The following is a 21,134-nucleotide window of genomic DNA, read 5'->3' on the forward strand; positions in this document are numbered from 1 at the left end:
TCGTAAGGAGTAGAAAGAAGGCAAAATAATACCCCTCCATAAGCATTATTTGAGAACAGAAATTTCCACTTACAGACCGATATGTATATCTGCAGTTGTGATCAAAGTGTTGGAAAAATTGGTTATAAATAGAATACAGGATTTGGTTGAAAGACATAAGATTCTCTATTATGGTCAGCATGGGTTTTGTGAAGGTCTTGTTTTAGCAATCTGCTTATGTTTTGTAATAAGGTGACAAATGTGTTGGATAAGGGAGAATCATATACAGTGATATTCTTGGAATTTAAAAGTGTTTGATAGATTACCACATGATAAATCAGGGTAAAAGCTGCAGAGGATAGGAATAAATAGTATATTGGTTAGATGGATTGTAGATTTCTGGTATCATTCTCTGAATGATACAATCAAGTTCTGTATGATAGAGCAAGGTCTCAGAAAAGGAAGGTGACCAGTGGTGTGCCTCAAGACTCTGTTTTTGGGAACCTGTTGTTTAACTTATTTGTTAATGATATTTCATGTGGATTGGCTGGAGATCTTCAAGTATTTGCCAATGATGCAAAGTTAGGTTGAATTATCAGGAGTAGTGCTGATGCTAATTCTCTACAGGAAGATGTGAATAGACTTTTTGCTTGGACAAATGAGTGGGGTTGCAGTTTTAATAATAATATTATTATTAACAAACACTTTCTCAGTGTATATCACAGTAGTGTGAATTATGCTGTGCAACATGTAGAAGGGAGGCAAGGAATAGGAGAATTAAAGGTGAAAGAATCAGAGGTATATGAAGTGGTGCTTGGGTTAGATTTAATAAGGCTGAGGGAATGGATGACATATCACCACATATTTTCAAAGAATGTACAAAAGAGTTAGCCATGCATTTATAGCATCTCCATGGAGTCTGGAGACTCATCGAGAGAGAGACCCAAATAAACCATCCTACACACAAATCCTATCATACCTCTCCTTGAATTCATTCACCATCAGGGAACTCACAACCAATTCTGGCAATCTATTCCACACATCACTCTCCATGCAAAAAATCTGGTCTGCACATCCCTACTAACCACACTCTTACACAACTTCCACAGATGGTCCCTAGTTCTCTATTTGTCATATATTGAAAAATTTCACTTGCATCAATTTTATAAAACCCCTTTAATATCTTAAAAGTTTCTATTATGTCTCCTCTTTTCTGCCTATCAACTAAATTTTATAATCCACAAACCTTCAACCTATCTTTGTAGGGAGTATTCTACAGACCTGTTACCATCTTGGTCACTCATCTCTGAATCTTTTCGACCACCTCCTGGTTCCCAAGAAACCCAGGTGACCAAATCTGTGTAATATTAATAAATGCAAAGTGTTACACTCTGAGATACAAATATATAAGGCTGCTGTATTGGTGGAGCTGTACTGCAGGAAGTAGATTAGATTCAGGATCTTGGAATGATGATAGGCAGTGGACAGAAGTTCCGAGGTCACATTGCAAGTATTGCAAAGACTGCACATCGTACTGCTGTTATGATAAAAAGAACATTGACATGTAGGGATAAGGAGGTGGTGCCTCTCTGTATATGGCATTGGTTAGACCATATATGGACTATTGCTCAGATTTGGTCACCTGGTTTTCATTGTGATGTGGAAACACTAAAGTACGTCCAAAGACAAATGACTAAAGTGATATCAGGAGTCTGGAGTGTTGGTTATGAAGATTATTTGAGGAATGCAGATTGTAGAGGTTGGTGGATAAGAAGAAAAGGGAGATATGATAGATTAATACAGAAGGAATTATAAAAAAAGTGGATGTTAAGATGAGATGAATGAGAGACCATCCCTGGAAATTGTATAAAGATGTGGTGAAGAAGGTCATGAGGAGTAAATTAATTTTTTATGTGGAGAGTTGTGTGAGCGAAATGCATTGCTAGAGGGCATTGTGAATGCAGGGAGTGTAAATAACTTCCAAGTTTATTATGATAGACATGATGCTGGTTGAGTGGTCCTCTTACAATGAGTCTATTAACTTTATGGAGATTACTGTAATAATAATAATAATAAGTAATGTACTTATCATGCCCTTAACTAATAATATTTTTTTAAATTAATCAAACTATTATTCATATACAGTACTTACATTATATACAAATATGCATATAAGTATGAGTACATATACACACTCACACTGCATTTGTGTACAGTGGAAAGTTAGATAAAATTCGAGTGATAATTTTTTTTTTCATATATAATATATTTAGTACATAAAAAATAAAATATATCATACAGAAGATAATATATTATATAGTTATAAGATTTTATAGTTATATATAAAATAAATACATATACTATATTATATGGTTACAATTTGTTGTAACTATATATGTATATACAGGGTGTTCGGGATAAATTTGACATATTTATAATTAATTATATTTTTCCGTAAGTTACATGTATTAACACACACTTCTCTTCATTTAAAAGTTTGGACCCTTCTTCATTCATATACAAGATGTCAGAAAGGATGGATAGCTGGAACCCACCTGAATCATGGAAGAGAATAACTTGTATCATGATGATTCGTGCCCGCCATCAAAATAAGGATATTACGACTGCTGCCCAATGCTCCCTGAATACAGTAAAAACAATCAGGCATGAACTAGAGACTTGCAATGGTGACTACGAGGATGTAGCAAGAAGAAAGATCCCAGCAGATGATCTGATTGCGTTTGTACAGCAGAATTCCTCGCAAATCTGCAGGAACAGGTGTTGAAGAACCCTGGCATTGGAATTCGGGCTTTGTTCGTGGAGTTGCTAACTGTAGTCAAGCCCTGGATAACAAGGGTAGCCAATGGTAGGCCGTATGTATGGCAGCAGGATTCGGCCCCTTGCCACACCTCTGGGAAAAGTCAAAAATGGTTGTCTGAAAATTTCTACGACTTCACCAGTCCAAATGTTTGGCCTCCAAACTCCCCAGACCTTAACCCCATGGATTATTTTGTATGGGGCGCAGTTGAAAAAGACACCAATCGCACTTCCAGTAATACAAAAGCCCAGTTAATGGATAAAATTAAAACAGTTTTTGCGGCCCTTCCCAGGGAGACTGTAGCATCAGCTTGTTCGAGGTTCCGAAGCAGAATTGAAGCTGTGATCGATGCTAATGGTGGTTATTTTGAGTAAATCTTGTTGATAGTATTGTAATTAACTCTGCCTGTAATGTTTTTTTGTCAATTCATTAAATTTAATAGATACAAAGAAGATTTTCTTTTTCCTTACGAAACTGTCAAATTTATCCCGAACACCCTGTATGTATGTATATTACTTTATATAGTTACAATAAATGATATTTTTTCATTTTCACAATATTGGTTCTGGATTTAAGGGCTGGATGTTGATAGTGCATGGGAAGTGGTAAAGGAAAGTGTGAGGAAGGTAATGGCAGACTGCATACCTAGAGTCAGGAGAGTAAATCAAGTGGGAGTTAAATGGATGAATATCATCATCAAGCTTGGGGGGGGGGGGGGAAAACAATTGTGGAGGGAATTTAAAGAGAAGTGCCCTGCAGTCACATGAACAGTACAAGGCACAGGCCAGAAGGGTAACTAGTGTAGTAAGAAAGGCAAAAGCAGATTATGAAAGGAAGTTAGCAATGCATGCTAAAGAGAATCCCAAACAGTTCTTTCGATATGCTAAGAAAAAGAAAAGTAAAAGAAAGAATGATTTTAAGGAATGGCGATAGTAGGGTGGTAACTGGATCAGTCGAAATAGTAGAATTACTAAGTGAACACCTTGCAAGAGTATGTCATCTGGGTGGTGATACTGCAGGAACAAGAGAGCCAAAGGCTTATAGGGGAGCTAAGGTAAGTGAAATGGAGATGCATAGCATATTACAGAACCTTAATTTGAAACCAGCTGTGGGATTGGATGGTACCAGCTCGAGTTTTATGTGAAGCAGTGAGGGAATTGTCAGTGCCCTTGACCATACTGTTTTATTTAAGTCTCAGCTCTGGGCTAGTCCTGAGAGGGTGGAAAGAGGGGAAAATAGTTCAATTGCATAAAGGATGCTCAAAGTCTGATGTAGCAAATTACTGACTGATCAGCATATCAGGAGTTGTTGTCAAAGTATTGGACAAGTTGGTCAAGAGCAAAATACAGGAATGTTTAGATGGAAATGGGATACTGTATGGGGAGGGGGAATGAAGAGTAGGTTATGCCTCAGTAACTTACGTTTTATAATACAGTGACAGCTGAGTTGCACTGCTGGACTTTGCAAAGGCCTCTGACAGGATATGGCATGGAATTCTAATCAGTAAACTGCAGCACATGGGGATGGATATAGGATTGGTGAGATGGAGAGGAGGGTGGTTGATGGAGAGATCAAAGTGTAGTTTATTCAAGAGTAGAGTCCAAAAGAAGGCCTGTGACTAGTAGAGCACCGCAGGGTTCTGTTCTTGGACCACTACTCTTTAATTTGTTCATTAACAATATAGGAAAGGATCCGAGAGGAACTGTTCAGTTATTTGCCAATGATGCAAAGCTGGGTGGAGTAATAGTTAATACAGATGATGTCAAAATTTTGCAAGATGATTTGGATAGACTGGGCAAAGGAGAATGGATGTCAGTTTAATGTGGCAAAGTGTAAGGTTATGCATTTTGGAGTGGAAAGATTACCAGCTGTATACCATATTAGTGGAACTGTACTCCTGGAAATTGATGAAGCCAGAGACTTGGGAGTGTTAGTGGATGGGGAGTTAAAGTTTAGGGAGCACATAGCAAAATGGCTAAAGCAGCTTATCAGATCGCTTGGTTCCTGAAGAATACTTTGACAAGCAGACACACAAGCAGGTTATTGAGCCTTGATAAGCCACCATCTTGACTACTGCATGCCAGGGGTTTCTTGGTGATGAGGAGGCGAGTGACCAAGATGGTAACAGGTCTATGGAATGAACCTTATGAGAACAGGTTGAAGATTTGTAGGTTACAGAAACTGGTTGATAGGCAGAAAAGGTGTGATATGATTGAGATGCAAATTGCTGAAGGGTTTTTACAAGATTAATTCAGAGGAAAATATTCAGAACAGGTTCTCCAGGTGTAGTGGTGGGAGAACTAGAAGCTATTCAGCAAGGGTATTAGAACTAGGTTTTTTGCTTGGAGAGTAGTGAATGAGTGGAATAGGTTGCCAGAGTCTGTTGTGAATGAGTTCAAAGCAAAGTATGATAGATACTGCACAAATGTTGGATAGTTCTTGTCATGATGTTTAGGGCCTCCCTTAATGAGTCTAAGGACTTCTTGGAGTTGCCCATAACAACAAAAATAATAATAAATATATATAATGTTCCAATATGTACCTTCAAAGTTTGTTAATATATCTGAAATACTACTATTAATAATAACAATTGGTATTTTCTTGACAGTTTTCGAAATCATAACTGGTTCTGGATACCAGTTGTGGGACCTCATGTGGGCGCTATTTTAGGTGCTTGGCTATATCGTTTGCTGGTTGAGTTGCATTGGCCATCTACTAGCTATGACTTGCCTGTGAATACTGGAGGTGAAGGTTAGCAAATATTTTATGTATTTAATCTCAAAACTTGCATATATAGCATTAGCTGACAATTAATTGGTGGCAAAAAAAAAAAAAGACAGCCTGTTTTTTTTTAATTATTGGTTAGTAGGTAATCTTGCTGCCTCTCTATCAGTCATACATGGACTCTGAATAGCAAAACTTCCAAGTTAAAAATTTGATGAGAAATTTCATACATTTCTCCAGATATATTGCTTATCATAGAACATCATTTTTCACATTCCTTTCTCCTGACTTCTTTATCTGAAATAATCATGAAATCCCAGAACTAGATTATTTATTGGGAAAAAACAAAAACCCTTCCACTTTACAGACACATCGTTCACCATTGTCTCATCTCCTCAGTTATTAGGTGGGCGGGGGAAATTATCACTGTCTTTCCAATGTCCACAGATCACTCCAAGCAAATAATTTGCTTCTTCCTCCCTTGTTCAGAACATTCATATAAAACTTCTAGGGATGGCTGCTGTTCCCACTTCATGCTGCACTCTATAAATAATCTCCGCTGTAGTATAAACCCTTCATCAACTTATATGTGTCTATCATATTATGCATTTTCTTCATTCATCAGGTTCCACAAATGAAATCTGTTCAATATGTTTGTATATCCAATCCTCTAAATACCTCCAGCCACTTTCTCTGAATTTTTTCAAAAATTTCTTCTTCACCTCAAATATGTGGACAACAATCCAAAAGCCTTATCATATTCGAATAAAGATCCAAATCATTTTGTATAGTGAAATGATGTATGTTGGAAAAAAAAGTAACCTTTTTATATCTATATCGTTACTAAAATATATTGTCTTCGCGATTCTTGCAATGTTCCCTGAATTTCTTTTTGTCCACATCATTTCAAGATTTCTTTCCTTATCTACTTCAATAAATCCCCATTAATATCAAATATAAAACATTCTATCCTTACATTTCACATTGTTAAAAAAATAAATGAAATAATAATAATAAAAAAAAAACTTAGCAGTGCTGTTGCTGATATAAAGTGACAAAGATGATGGCAGGTCTATGGGATGCTCCTTATAAGGATAGAATTAAGATTTTCAGTTTACCTAAATTGATTCATAGGCAACAAAGAGAGACATATAAATTACTAAAAAGTTTTATAGGATTGATACAGAATAAATTTTTCAGTACATGGCTGCAGGGATTATTAAGGGATCATCCTTAGAAAAGTATGTTTGGCAAGTTTCATGAGAATTAGATCTTTTGCTCAGAAAGTGTAAATGAGTGGAATGGATTGCCAGAGTTGGTCACGAGTGCTTTGTCAGTGAATGAATTCAAAGAGATGGCAGCTATTGTGTGAATTACGATAACTTGGTGAAATGTTACATGCCTCCTATGATGAATTTTTACTTATAATAAAATGATAATCATACCTACCACACAGTCAATTCCTGTCTGACTTCATTGTGGAGGAGGGGAGGCAAATCTCTACTCTCAGCTGTCATTGATTGTCTGACAGCTGAGAGTAGAGATTTTCCAATAGAAACATTGACCATAGCATGAATTCTATGGTCAATGTTTCTAGGATTCGAGGTTAAAAATCCAAGTATCCATGAGGAAAACCCTACTTACTAATTTGGAAACTAGTTGAAAAAATTAAAAAGGTCTATAGAAAAAAATTCCAGTAATGAGTGATTAGAATTGAACCTATAATGGTTCAATTTTTCTGGAAGTTTAGCATTATTATAGAATAAATGTTACCACAAAGATATTCATGCACTCTGTGTGGTGGAGTTTTTGGCACTAGTAAGTTTCGAGTTAAGTCAAAATTGTGGGTATTAGTGATGGCTGACAGTTGTGGATATAGTTAGAGGGGGGGGGGGCAGAATGTAAGGAATACTGCATTTTCAAGAAGAATAGAAGAGAACAGGATAGGAAGAAAGGTCTATTGCCAATGATAACAGAAGGCTATTTGAGATTATCTGTTGTGAAATACAGTAGATGATTATCGTGATAGTAATAGGCCAGGAGGCTCAAAGGAACATGTGGTATTCTTTGGCAAATTAGTTCAATGAGTAAAGAGCAATTATTTATTATCCTTTCCTTTAGTGTTACACAGTGATTGGCATTTTAGATAAATTATGGACTCTACAACCGTGTTATAAATAACTATTTTAATTTACTGACGTTTCGACCTTCATATTAATATCATCATCTGGAGTATGTACATATATACAGAGACAAGCTTAATTACATTTCACACAGTATGCCAAAGAGACAATGATTTGATCAACGGTTATTCTACTGGCATGACCTCTAGCGGAAATAGAATATATATATATATATATATATATATATATATTAGGGTTACCAAGTAATTTTATAAGCTTGGTTATTTAACTCCTAATCCCAAGTAAGCAACCAGTTAAGTTTGCACCTGAAACATAGTTCAAGTCTAAAGATGGTACAACACCAGGGCAACTCATTGTAAAGGTAGATAAAGCTCTGATCACTATTCTTAGTATTTCCCATAATGTAAAGCACATCAGGGAAATGGGGAGGCTCAGGGTGGACAGGGGTACACAGCGTGAGAAAGGTGGATGCTCCAAGAGGAGGTGAGAGCATGTATAGGCAGGAAAGTAATGGGATGACCAGGGATCAAGAGGAAATAGATGGAATTGCAAAGGGTTCTAAAATGAAGAAGCAGAAAGGGAAATGGCCCCAGTCCAGCATGGAGAGATCACATTGAGTGAGTGGTATCAGTGGAACTAGCTGTAGATCCAGAAATGAGTTGTCGTGTTTGTATACCAATGCTAGAAGTATAAGAAACAAGGCAGATGAAATGGTTGCACTAATTGCATCTGTGCACCCAGAGATTGTCGGAATAAGTGAGACATGGTCAGATGAGGACGACATCCTGACAGGAATAGAGATGGAAAGGTATAATGTGTTTCGTGAGGATAGAAGGGGTAAAAAGGGAGGGGGAGTGCTATTGATGATAGAGAAAGAGGTATGTCCATACAAGGTAGAGATGCAAGAGGGAAATAGGGCCAGTGGTTTTGAGGCAGTATGGTGTGAGATAGAGGTGAATAGAATCAAATACTTGGTAGGATGTTGTTATAGACCTGGTAATGTGGATGGTGGTGATAGTGAAATGTATAGTCAAATAAGCCAAGCAAATAAGAAAAGGGTGATCATTATGGGTGATTTTAATTATGGCAATATAGACTGGAATGAAGAGATAGCAACTGGAAGTAAAGAAAATGAGTTTCTTGAGTTTTTGAGGGATAACTACCTCAGACAGTATGTAACAGAGGGCACATGATGATTAAGGGTCTTGGATTTGGTCATCTCATTGGAGGATGTAATTATCAATGAGGTGTCAAATCATCCACCAATTGGTGAAAGTGACCATGAGGTGATTACCTGGGTGGTTGCCAGCAGTGCAAGGACCCGTGTGAAAAAAGGGTATATGTGGAACTACAAGGGGGGTGATTATGAAGAGCTCAGGAGACAGCTTGCAGGTGTAGCATGGAATGAGGAGTTAGCTGGAAAAGAGATCAATGCAGCTTGGGGGATTTTCAAAAACTATTTAGTAGATGCAATGTCTAAATGTATACCATGGGTGAGAAGGTTTAATAAGGTAGGTGTGAGAAGGATGACCAATTTCATGAGGTCTACAAAGACCAGGCAAGGAGGGTGACTTGGTTGGTGAGAGTAGCTAAAGAGAGGTATGAACAGCAGTTAGCTAATGAAGCCAAAAAGAATCCTAGAGAGTTCTTTCGATATGTAGCCAGCAAAAGAAAGAATGATTATGGAAGGATGACATTGATTGGAGGAAATGGTATAAAGACAGCTGTTATAGAATGTGTGGTGGAGATACTTAATGAGCAGTTCATAAAGATCTTTCAATCTTGTGAATGTGACTTCATGGAGAGATTAAGAGCAGTTGATGATGGAGAGGAGAGACTGACTGTAAGTGAGCAAGAGGTGTTTGGGGAGTTGAGTAAACTAGATGTAAATAAGGCTGTGGGACTTGATAATATATCACCGCGTATTCTGAAGGAATGTGCCAGAGAGTTGACACCTGCCTTGACATATTTTTTTAATACGAGTCTTGCACTTGGTCAAGTTCCTAAAGCGTGGAAGGAAGGCAAGATTGTGCCACTTCATAAAGGAGGTGATCGAACTCAAGCATCAAACTATAGGCCTATCTGTGTGTCAGGTGTTGTGGTTAAGTTGTTGGAGAAGCTTGTGAGAACTAGGATCCAGAGTTGGGTTGACAACAATGGTATAATCTTTGATGGACAGCATGGATTTGCTAAAGGGAGGTCATGTTTTAGTAATCTACTTACTTATTACAATAAAGTGACTGCTTCCTTGGACCGAGGAGAAGGATACACAGTAATATACTTGGATTTCGCAAAAGCTTTTGATAGAGTACCTCATGATAAGTTGACAGTCAAACTAGAGCAGATGGGGTTGGATATTAGATTAGTGCATTGGATTGGAGACTGGCTATCTGATAGGGATCAACAAGTTGTGTATGGGGTGCAATATCCAGGAAAAGGAAAGTCACTAGTGGAGTGCCTCAGGGGTCTGTTTTAGGGCCATTACTATTTAACTTGTATATTAATGATATTGGCGAAGATTTGGATGGAGATATTCAGTTGTTTGCAGATGATGCAAAGTTGGGACGAACCATAAAGAGTAGTGAAGATGTTGTGGCCTTGCAAGAAGACTTGAATAAATTGAGTGATTGGGCAAGCAAATGGGGATGTGAGTTCAATGTTGCAAAATGTAAGGTTTTAAAATTTGGAAAACAAAGATGGGATGCAGAATTTATGCTTGGTGAGAATATATTGTTGGAAGTAGAGGAAATAAGAGATCTGGGGGTGATAGTGGATAAGGATCTAAAATTTAGGGGACACATCGCCAAAATTCTGAAGACAACACAAAGACTTCTGGGAATGATGCGGAGGACACTGACGTGTAGAAGTAGGGAGATTCTTGTTCCATTGTATAAGGCTTTGATTAGACCACACATGGACTATTGTGCCCAGATTTGGTCACCTGGTTTTCAGAAGGATGAAGAGATGTTGGAAAGGGTCCAAAGGCGACTGACTAAGGTAGTTTCTGACCTCTGGAATGTCGAGTATGAGGAAAGATTGAAAAGATGTAATTTGCAGAGTCTAGTGGAGAAAGAAGAGGGGAGATATGATAGAGACCTACAAGTTGGTAAGGGGTTGTTATAGGATCAATGGTGGAGAAGTTCTACAGAGAATAGTGGGAGATCAGGGGAGAACCAGAGGTCATCCCTGGAAACTGTATAAAGAGGGTGTGAGTAGGAGAGTGAGAGGCAGGTTTTTTTCATGCAGAGTTGTGAGTGATTGGAATGCCTTGCCTGAGAGTGTGGTGTCTGCAAGGTGTTTGAATGTGTTTAAGACATGGTATGATGAGATGTGTGTGAGATAAAAGGACCTCCTAGATGAGTCTTTGACTCCATGAGGTCTTGATAACTAATACTTAAGGAATTGACAGCGTATACTAGAAATATAAATTAAATAAACTTTAATATATACTTTCCGATATTTCGGCAAACGTCACGTTGCCATCTTCTTGGGAACTTAATACAAAGACACGTGCACACAAGTACTACATAACAGCAAATAAGAACTGAAGCTAGGAAGCTAACGTTTTCCTAAAGTCCTGGTGGTGCCCCCTGGCGGGCTATATTGGTGGTTCTTGGCCTTTGGGCTGAAGTTCTTCTGATAATTGTTTCCCAAATTTGGGGCAGTCTCATGCATCCAAATTTGTTGAGGTTTGGCATGTTCCTAAGGGCTGAGGCTGATTCCATGAATAGTCTTTCATACTTGAACTTGCTGCGGTGTATGACTGTGGCTTTCTTCCATCTTATTCTGTGGCGAGTATCCAGAGCGTGGTCTGCAAGCCCAGAGTGGCTGTACTGGTGAAATCGGATGTAATCCTTGTGTTCTGAGATTCTGATATTTGCTGTCCTGCCTGTTTGGCCAAAGTAAGACAATTTACAGCTGCAAGGGACCTGGTACACACCAGGTAGGTCTAGGGGAAGTGGTTGGTCTTTAGTGGAGCGGATAAGGGATGCCAATTTTCTATGTGGTCTATAACAAGTGGTTAAGTCGTGTTTTCTTAAGATTTTGTTGATTTTTTCCGAGGTGCCTTGGATGTAGGGAATGGTGATGGATTTAGAGTAATCTTTTTTGTGAAGGGGGAGGGGGTGGTGGGTTGTGGATAACTGGGTTAAGTATTCTCTGGATTTTTTTTGGGGGGGGGTAGCCATTGGCTGAGAAAGTGTCATGGATGTGATTTAGTTCAGTGGTTAGGGCTTGATCATTTGAACAGATTATTTTTGCCCTGTTGAATAGTGTCTTAATAACTCCATATTGTTGTGAGGGGGGGGGGGTGATGGGATTGTTGGTGAATGTATCTGCCTGTATGGGTGGGTTTTCTATAAACTGAGAAAACCAAGGTTCCATCAGGTTGGCGGGTGACTAGTGTGTCTAGGAAGGGGAGGTTATTGTTTTCCTCTTTTTCTAGGGTGAACTTGATTCTAGGGTGTTGGTTGTTTAAGTGTGTTAGGAAGTATACGACTGTATACGCTGTCAATTCCTTAAATATTAGTTATCATGTTTAACCAGCGTATAAGCCTCTCAACAAGAATCCATGAGGTCTTGTTTAATAATAATAATAATAATAATCTCACTAGAAGATGTATACTGCAATACATTATGGGTGGGGTCACTACCCAGACCAGTTTCAACCTTTTTTGAGGTCTCTTCAGTGAGTAGCTAGACCCTAAATACCAAGGTTTTAGTAATACAGAGCCTTATCAACTTTACCTATACAAGTTGCTACGAGGTGTTTTTATTTTTAATAATAGTGATCACTGTTTCTAAGAATAGTGATCAGAACTTTATCCACCTTTACAATGAGTTCCCCTGGTGTTGTACTTCCTTAGACTATGTTTCAGGTGCAAACTTAACTGTTTGCTTACTTGGGATTAGGAGTTAAATAACCAAGCTTATAAAATTACTTGGTAACCCTAATGTACAGTATCCCCAAGTTAAAAAATTAATTACATCTATATCTCCTCCAGAGATTCTTATTAAAAATAAAAATACCTTGTAGCAACTTGTATAGGTAAAGTTGATAAGGCTCTGTATTACTAAAACTCTCATTGAGTGGAACAACTCTGCATTGTTCCACTCAATGAAACAATGCAGAGTTGGGCAAACTTTAGGGATCGTCTTATTTTTAGAGCTCGTTTCACTTTTACATTCAAAAAAGGTTGAAACCGGTCTGGGTAGTGACCCCACCCATAATTTATTGCAGTATACATCTTCTAGTGAGATGTGCTCTACATTATGGGAAATACTAAGAATAGTGATCAGAGCTTTATCCACTTTTACAATGAGTTGCCCTGGTGTTGTACCATCTATATATATATATATATATATATATATATATAAATTAAATAAAAAAATAAAAAATACAAATACAATTAAAAAATAAATTAATTAATTAATTAAAAACTAAAGGTATATTATATTTAAGATAACATCAGAGAAACATTCTTTCATATAGATAGTTTTCTTACAGTAGCAATGATGTCCTAATTTAACATGACAATTGTTATATTAGATTTAATAATCTGGATTACTTATGGTTGTATTTATAGTTAACTCTTAGAGAGAAAGGTTAAGTGTTTATTTTATTTTTTTTTCATTTATATATATTCTATTTTCACTAGAGGTTATGCCAGTAGATTAACCATTGATCAAATCGTTGTCTCTTTAGCATACTGTGTGAAATGCAATTCAGCTTTTGTCTCTGTATATATGTATATGTTCCAGATGATGACCTTCATATGAAGGTCAAAACGTCTGAAAATTAAAATAGTTATTTATAACATGGTTGTAGAGTCCATAATTTATCTGAAAGAATTATTTATTATGGGAAAGTTTATTATGGGGACATAGACAGGAAGGAGGAAAATACATACACAGGAAGTGAAGGAATGAAATTTATGCATCTTCTGAGAAATAATAATAATGAAAAAAGAAATAAATAAAAATTATGCAGCTTCTGAGAAATAAAAAAAAAAACTGGTTATGAACATTGAAGTCTCCGAGTAACTCGGAAAGTTGGATTGAAGAAAATCGACATTTAAGGAAAGGTAATTGAAGAGTTCAGAATGGTTGTTGGTATTATGAAAACAGTAGGGACATCATATGAATTTGGTAGAATGATTTTTAGTCAAAGGAAATCAAAATTGGGAGATTCTAGGTTAGCATGGTATCCTGGAGTGAACATATATACAAATCCTACCTCTCTCTCTCTCTCTCTCTCTCTGAGGTGATATGACTCAAAGAGTATGTAGTTGGGAGAGCAGAGATAAGTGGTGTTTGAGGAAGTTGAGATTTGAGTTTCTGTCAGAAAGTGAACATTGTTTGCTTACACTTGGATAAAGGATTAAACCAAGAATATAATTTCTTAGCATCTTTAATTTATAATATAACCAAGTGGAAAAACTTCCAACATCTCTAATCAAGGGTATTAGTAATAAGGTGTGACACCTTTTGGTTACTTGTATATGGAAATATGACTTATGCATTACTTCAACCTTTGGGTCTGGCTCCCACTAATGAGACCTCAGTAAAAGTCAAAACTGGTCTGGGTGGTGACCCTTGCCATAATGCATAGCATTATACATGTCTGCAAGCAGTGGTGAGCCATAAGGGGCTCGCGAGAGCCCTTTGTTAAATTTTTCTCAAATTTTAGACCCCTGTGTTCTTGTTTACTTTTTTATTTTTTCAAAAGAAAAAACAAACAAACATAATTTTTTGAAATATATTAAGCAACAAACTCATATGGTAGCCTAACAAAAATTAGTCTATTCGGCAGCGTATAGATTATTTGGAATTATTGTTTCAACTCCTCTACAACTCCCCAAGTTTGAAAATAAAATAAGCGCATGCACTATCTTTACCCTTCTCCCTTCTGGTAGCCAATCGTATGGTAAAACCGTTCATTATCATTTGAAGTATAAAAAAAAAGAAAAATACATTATAACGTATTTCAATATTATTGTGTTTAGATAATATTTATTTATTATTTATAGATCGTTTGTCATAAGAACTTCTATCGCAAACAAACAAATTTATTTTATTTATAAAAAATGCGAACTATTGCATATGTGCGATTATAAAAGATTTTATTCTTATTATATTTTGATAGTTAAAAAATGTTTTTCTTATGTGAGATAAATTAACACAGATGATTCTGTGCAAACATGTTTAGATCATGAAATATTTGTTTAAAAATGATAGCCTTTACAGGTTGATTGTCCCTACATACTTTTTGATTGGCATTTGTACACAAGCTGTATTAATAAAAGCTTTTGTGTGAAATATGCCTTTTTTTTTTTGCTTGATGATGCTAGCCCTTTGTTAAAATTTCCATAGCTCACCATTGTCTGTAAGGATGTGCTTTGCATTATGGGATACTAAGAAAAGTGATGTGAAGTCATTAGCCTCTATATGAGTGGCCCAGTCTTGAAGTTACTTCAGGCGGCAACTTTTACTTGGATAAAGGATTAAACCAAGAATATAATTTCTTAGCATCTTTAATTTATGGTATAACCAAGTGGAAAGACTTCCAACAAATAACTCGCTTTCAAAATTAGAATCTAAAATTATACAATCAGCTTCAGCATACTGATAACTTCACTTAGAATGAACATCTGTTTGTATCTAAAAAAGAATGATTTTTGTTTTTAATTTTTTTTTTTTTTTAAGGTGGAAAATGTTTGATTATAAATAAAGTATAAAACAGCAGCAAGACTAAACAGGCAAAAACAAACAAATAAAAAAAAAACACTGATTGATGCATTCTGAAAATAAAGGATGAAACTAAGAATATAATTTCTTGGCATGATAAAACCAGCTCTAACTAAAACAAATATTATGGTGAACTATATCCCTTACCATAACAGACAACTGAAAAGTCAACCTTAAAGCATCAATATCAATATCGTTCTGCCAAACCTTCTATTATAATTTTTTTTTTTTTTTTTTTTTTGGATTTCAAGGCATTTTGCCATAGTGAAAGTTGACTCTATATACTGTATTTCATAGAATTGGTTATTATTTATTTTGAAACTCATTTTTAAGTTTTGCTCATTTTAGAACAATTCAGCATCTTTTTTTTTTTTACTTACAGCTACTCAAGTTCAGATGCAAGGTATCAAGAATTATGAAGGAAAATACTGAATAAACATCTCGGTCATCAGAAATTTATTTATTTTAGTTCTAGACACAGGACTCAGTGGTTTGTTGTCTTCCATTACAAATGTTCCAGTAATCTTGGACTATAGCAGATCCTATATTTGTAGGATCCTTAGAAGCAAATGCTTCTTTTTCAGAAGAAACAGCTCATTGTAGAACAATGAGAAAATAGGAAATCGTTTTATATTAGCCACCTGTCATCCACAACTCTATAATCTGGTTAGCCAGTATATTATATTTTTATTATTTTACAAGACATTTATGTGCCTTAAATAACCACAGCACATTTCTTTTATGATTTGTGGTCATATAAATTTAATACTGTTTCATGCTTATCAAAAAAAAAGAAAAAAAAGCCTTTTGTTGCAAAAAACCGAAGTATATAGCAGTGATCATGGAAATAATATTGATGTGGTATCATGTAATGGTAAATTGAGAGGATATGAATCCTATCACTCAATTAAACATGGTCTTTAGTGAACAGCTGTACATTTGATGTAAACTATTCTCTTTGTAACACAAAGATAGTAAAGTTTTGTTTTTCTTTATTGTAAAGTTATTCTTACTGAGTAATCAAATACATAATCTGATATTTTCTTTCTTTTATGCGAATTTTACCTATGAAAGACTATGTGAATCAATTTAAAAAATTCCTTAAATTTCTCAGCGAGTCGTTTGGACTCTGTGGATGGAGAAATATTAATCCTAGATGTCCTTTTTGTTATCCAAAGAGAACAGAAGAACTCTTTTATTCCTTAAGTTTTGGGAATTGATTGGCAAATACTCTGCACACTTGTAAATTTAAGGATGGGTTTAAGAATGTAAGATCAAATCATCCATATTCCTAAACCTAACTGGTATTATTGTCTGAAATAATAAGAGTTCTGTGGTCAATTTTTCTGAGATGCAAGATTAAAAATCCAAATTTCCAGAATTAAAAAAAAAGCTCTACTTGCCTGTGCTAAAGATTGATTAACTCAGGAACCAGCTGAAAAAGTTTCACTAGTTGGTGGTGACTAGAATGAAACTTATTTCTTCTGTCAATCTTTCTTCCTTACAGTATAGCATCATGAAAGTTATTGCAGTGTTACACATGCACGTAAACTTATAGTATATTAGTATCATGGATAAGCTAAGTGTTAGAAAATCTAGAAATCCCTCTAGAGACTAAACTTGAAACTTTTTCAAATCACTTTGTACCTCCAAAAGCAGGATGGCAGTTTAACCGGGTGATGAAATTCATTTACCATTTCAAGAAATTCCCAGACATCCATACCCACAAGGAATTTGACCTCCCCCAGCTGCTGGATGAAGACCAGATGTTAATGAATTCAGCAGATCAGACTAACATACCTGTTAACAAATTCCTGCTATGTATACTCAAGAGGTGCAGGATACAATGTAATAATACTATATCTTCTTCTTCTTCCTATTATGGATTTTAGGCAAAGTGACCTTTTCCAGTCTTATGCCATCACTTTCTTAGTCTTCTAATTCTTCTTTTTCCATTTATTTTATATTGAAGTATTTTAGTCTGCTAGTGTCCATTTGATTTAGATGTTCTTAAACATTTTTGTTTATATTTACTTATATAGTAATTACTTGTTAAGAGTGGTTTTATATTCAGGGATTATAAAATTTTTTCACGTTTTATGGTCCCACATGGTACATCCAGCTGTTTTTCTGATGTTTGAATCCATTTTACATTCTTCTTTTTAAGGATACATGTTTCGGTATTGTATAATAAAGTTGGCACTGTGAAGTGTGGCTAGTGGTTGATTTAGCTGTATAAAGTTGTTTATGCATTTTAGTGAAATATTTTTGTTGAGGAGTATTTCTTTTAAAATTATGATGTTTAGGTTGAGCACACTGCATATAGGTTTGTGTAAATTGTCTATTGGTTTTTGGTGAGTATACTTCATGAAACTGTAGTGGTAGAGAATGTGTGAGCAACTAAGCCTAATTTGAGTAGAAGCTTATTACAGTACTTTGTCGTACAACTGCTTAAGGATTTCTGTCACTAGTACTATGCTGCTCAATTTAGTTAAGGAATCCTAATATAAGGGGAGGATTAGCGAGGGGCCAACCACCCTCCTGTAAACACCCTATTGGTTACGAAACAAGCACCACAGAAGCCTTGGAATTCAGACGCCTTTGCAACGATGATTATTAATCATTTTGGCACTTGGAATATACCTAGTTTGGTGAAAGAAGGAGCTCTTTTTAATGTAACGAATGTCTTACGACAGTATAAAATTGGACTTTGTGCTGTACAAGAGGCGCGATGGCCGGGACATGGCTCAACCTGCAATTGGGGTACACGCTGCACTATAGTGGTGATGACAGAGGATGAAGAGTCCTTGGAACTGCGTTTTTAGTTATTGATGAATTTTTGTGTAATATTTTAGATTTTAAATCTGTGAACAATCGGCTGTATACTATTAGAGTTAAGGGACATTTTCAAAATGTGTCTGTTGTGAACTGTTACGTGCCTACTGAAGAGAGCTTGGAGGAAGCTAAAGATTGTTTCTATGAAGTGCTTGAATGTACTTGTGCTAATCTACCATCCTATGATGTCAAGCTAGTAGTGGGAGATTTCAACCCAAAGCTGGGGAGAGAGCGTGTGTGGCACCCTTTCGTAGGTAGTGAGAGCCTACATGAGGAGCGCAATGATAATGGGATTTGCAAGTTTTGCCACTGCTACGGGGTGCTTTGTAAAGAGCACTATGTTTGCGCATAAAGACGTTTACAAGCAGACCTGGAGATTGCCAGACAGTAGAACAGCTAACCAAATAGACCATGTACTATGTATCGATGTCACCACAGCTCTTTTTTTCTTTCTTTTGCTACAAGAAGCTGTAGTGAAATGAAGGGAAGCACTATTGAACTACCTAGCAGACAGCAGGAAGAAAGCTGCATATGAGAGGGTGAGAAGAGTGGTGAATACATGTCTACGCAGGGAAAAGTGGAAGTATCTTAATGAGAAAGTGGCTAGTATAGAGAGAAATAGGGTGACGAATAATGGACGGGAGATGTACCGGACGATCAAAGCCATGCGGGGTGCCCAGACACAAGCGGCAACCATAACAGATGGGAGTGGAAATCTATTAACAAACTCAAAAGATGCTCTCGCTTAGTGGCATAGATATTTCGCGAACTTGCTGAATGTCAATGCTGGGACGTCAATATCGGAGGATTATACTCCATATCAAACTGCTGAACCATTTATTGAAGAGCCGACATTTAGTGAGATTTCTCGTGCTATCCGCATGCTGAAAAATAATAAGGCTCCAAGAGCAGACTGCCTACCGGCGAAACTCCTGAAGAATGGTGGGGACGTCCTGCTGGAGCAGCTGCACCTGCTCATCTTGATGATCTGGCAAGAAGAACGGCTGCCAGACGAGTGGAAAGAGTCGCTGATCACCCCAGTATATAAAGGAGATAAGGCTCAATGCGGCAACTATAGGGGCATCTCACTGCTGTCGACTGGCTACAAGGTGCTGTCTATCTAACATCATGCTAATGCGCCTCACACTATATGCAGAAGAGTGCCTTGGTGACTACCAGATGGGCTTCAAAAGGAACAGTTCTACAATAGACCAACTCTTCACACTGTGCCAAGTTTTTGAAAAGTGCTGGGAATAGAACCGGGAAGTTCATAATATTTTCATAGGCTTTTCTAAAGCCTATGACTCAATAATATGCCCAAAAATATGGCAGGTGTTAGAAGAGCTGGGAATTCCACGAAAACTCGGAAAAATGGTGCAGGTATGCGTAGCTGGTTTGAGAGCAAGAGTGAAAGCAGAAGGTGACCTTTTGGACCAGTTTCAAGTACAGACCGGTGTGAAGCAGGGTGATAAGCTTTCTCCGATTCTCTTCAATCTAGTGTTGGAAAAAGTAATTAGAAACAGACAGCAAGTGGCAGGTGGAGTCAACATGGGGTGCAAGTTAGGATTCTTGGCTACATGGACGACTTGAACGTCATGGCGCATCAATGGGACGACGCAGTGGCATTGGTTACTGCTATTGAAGAAGCTTCAGAAGAAGTTGGCCTGAAGATAAACGCAGAGAAGACAAAATACCTTTTTATGAGTCGCCATGCTGCTCAAGATCCAGAGGGAGCTGCACAGTTTGAGAGGGTGAAGGTATTTAGTGTTAAATTGTAATTTCTATTGTTAAATCGTGATTCTAATCTTTGTTCTATCTTTGTTAAATAGTCGTTCTATCTTATATCATCTGTTTAATCTTACTATACATTAATTTAGTGTTTCTTGAATCTATCCTTTTGCTTACTTAAAACCTTATACAATCAAAATCCTACCGGCTACTCTATTGTTATGTCGCTGCTTTCTCTATATTATATCTTGTTCTACCTCTATAATAACTCTCCTCCCAATCTACTGCCGTGCTCTTAAGATATTAATTCAGATTTATTTCCTCTTCGGATATTGGCAAAATTTATATTTTGCTGCGCCAGCCAATATTCTATAACAGAAGAGACTCTTGTTCAGGGAAATATTTCTAAATTCTAAAGGGATACACACAGTTATTTTATCTCACGCTATCGCTGTGCAGATTCAGTTAGCAGTCGTAGACCGAATCTCACTTAAGCAATTATATCTAAATTCCTTCCCGCCAAAAAAAGTTCTATTTCATAAGTGGTGGTTTGAATTCGTAATCAGGCATAAACTCAGATATAAGGTACAAAACATATTTATTGGAAAAACATAAAACATTTACAGTTATGTAAGTTTAAATACTCAATGGATCAAAATTCACTCTAAGTTAAGGGTTATACTAAATCACAGTGAATCTGAGTAAGTTAAATCCTTCAATTATGAAAGGATAAGATTAGGTTTAAGCATAATACTACTACTATATAATTCCTTTCACAAGTTATCCACAGAACACTTTCATTAATACTCTATCAATAATTATCTTAATTCTAAATTTCACTTTTAGCAAGCCTAGCCATTCACAAATTACTGCTCTTCTTTGTTCCACGAGGGCTTAATTAATTCAGTCAAATACTCACTAAAAGTTCTCTACTAGTGTCCCTTAGTTACAATGCACGCAAATTTCTTGTTCTTCTGAACGAATCTTAACATAGAACGAAAACTCTTACATTACCGGATCTTTTCAGATTTCATGCCGCCATCTCATATAGGTCTGGATTACCTTACTGCATATTCTTCGGCCGTCTTTGCGCCTTGCGATGTACTACACTTTTTCTTCTATTCGTTTCCGACTGTTGCGTGCTGTCTACCGCTCCGCAG

The 21,134-nt window shown here is 36.6% G+C and overlaps 1 protein-coding gene across 1 annotated transcript in view; it reads left to right on the forward strand.

Annotated features, from left to right (window-relative positions):
- Positions 1–16,318, forward strand: part of LOC150107748 (aquaporin-7-like) — a 110,556-nt gene extending 94,238 nt beyond the window's left edge. Inside the window, exons 6-7 of the mRNA XM_090391510.1 lie at positions 5,406–5,548; positions 15,794–16,318. Coding sequence (XP_090247636.1) covers positions 5,406–5,548; positions 15,794–15,843 — 193 coding nt within the window. The 3' untranslated portion in view covers positions 15,844–16,318. The remainder of the gene's footprint in view (positions 1–5,405; positions 5,549–15,793) is intronic.
- Positions 16,319–21,134: the final 4,816 nt, after the last annotated feature.

The sequence above is a fragment of the Typopeltis vanoorti genome, chromosome 4, assembly GCF_054136105.1.
Source record: "Typopeltis vanoorti isolate ZY-2024b chromosome 4, IOZ_Tvanoo_1.0, whole genome shotgun sequence".
NCBI classification, from domain to species: domain Eukaryota; kingdom Metazoa; phylum Arthropoda; class Arachnida; order Uropygi; family Thelyphonidae; genus Typopeltis; species Typopeltis vanoorti.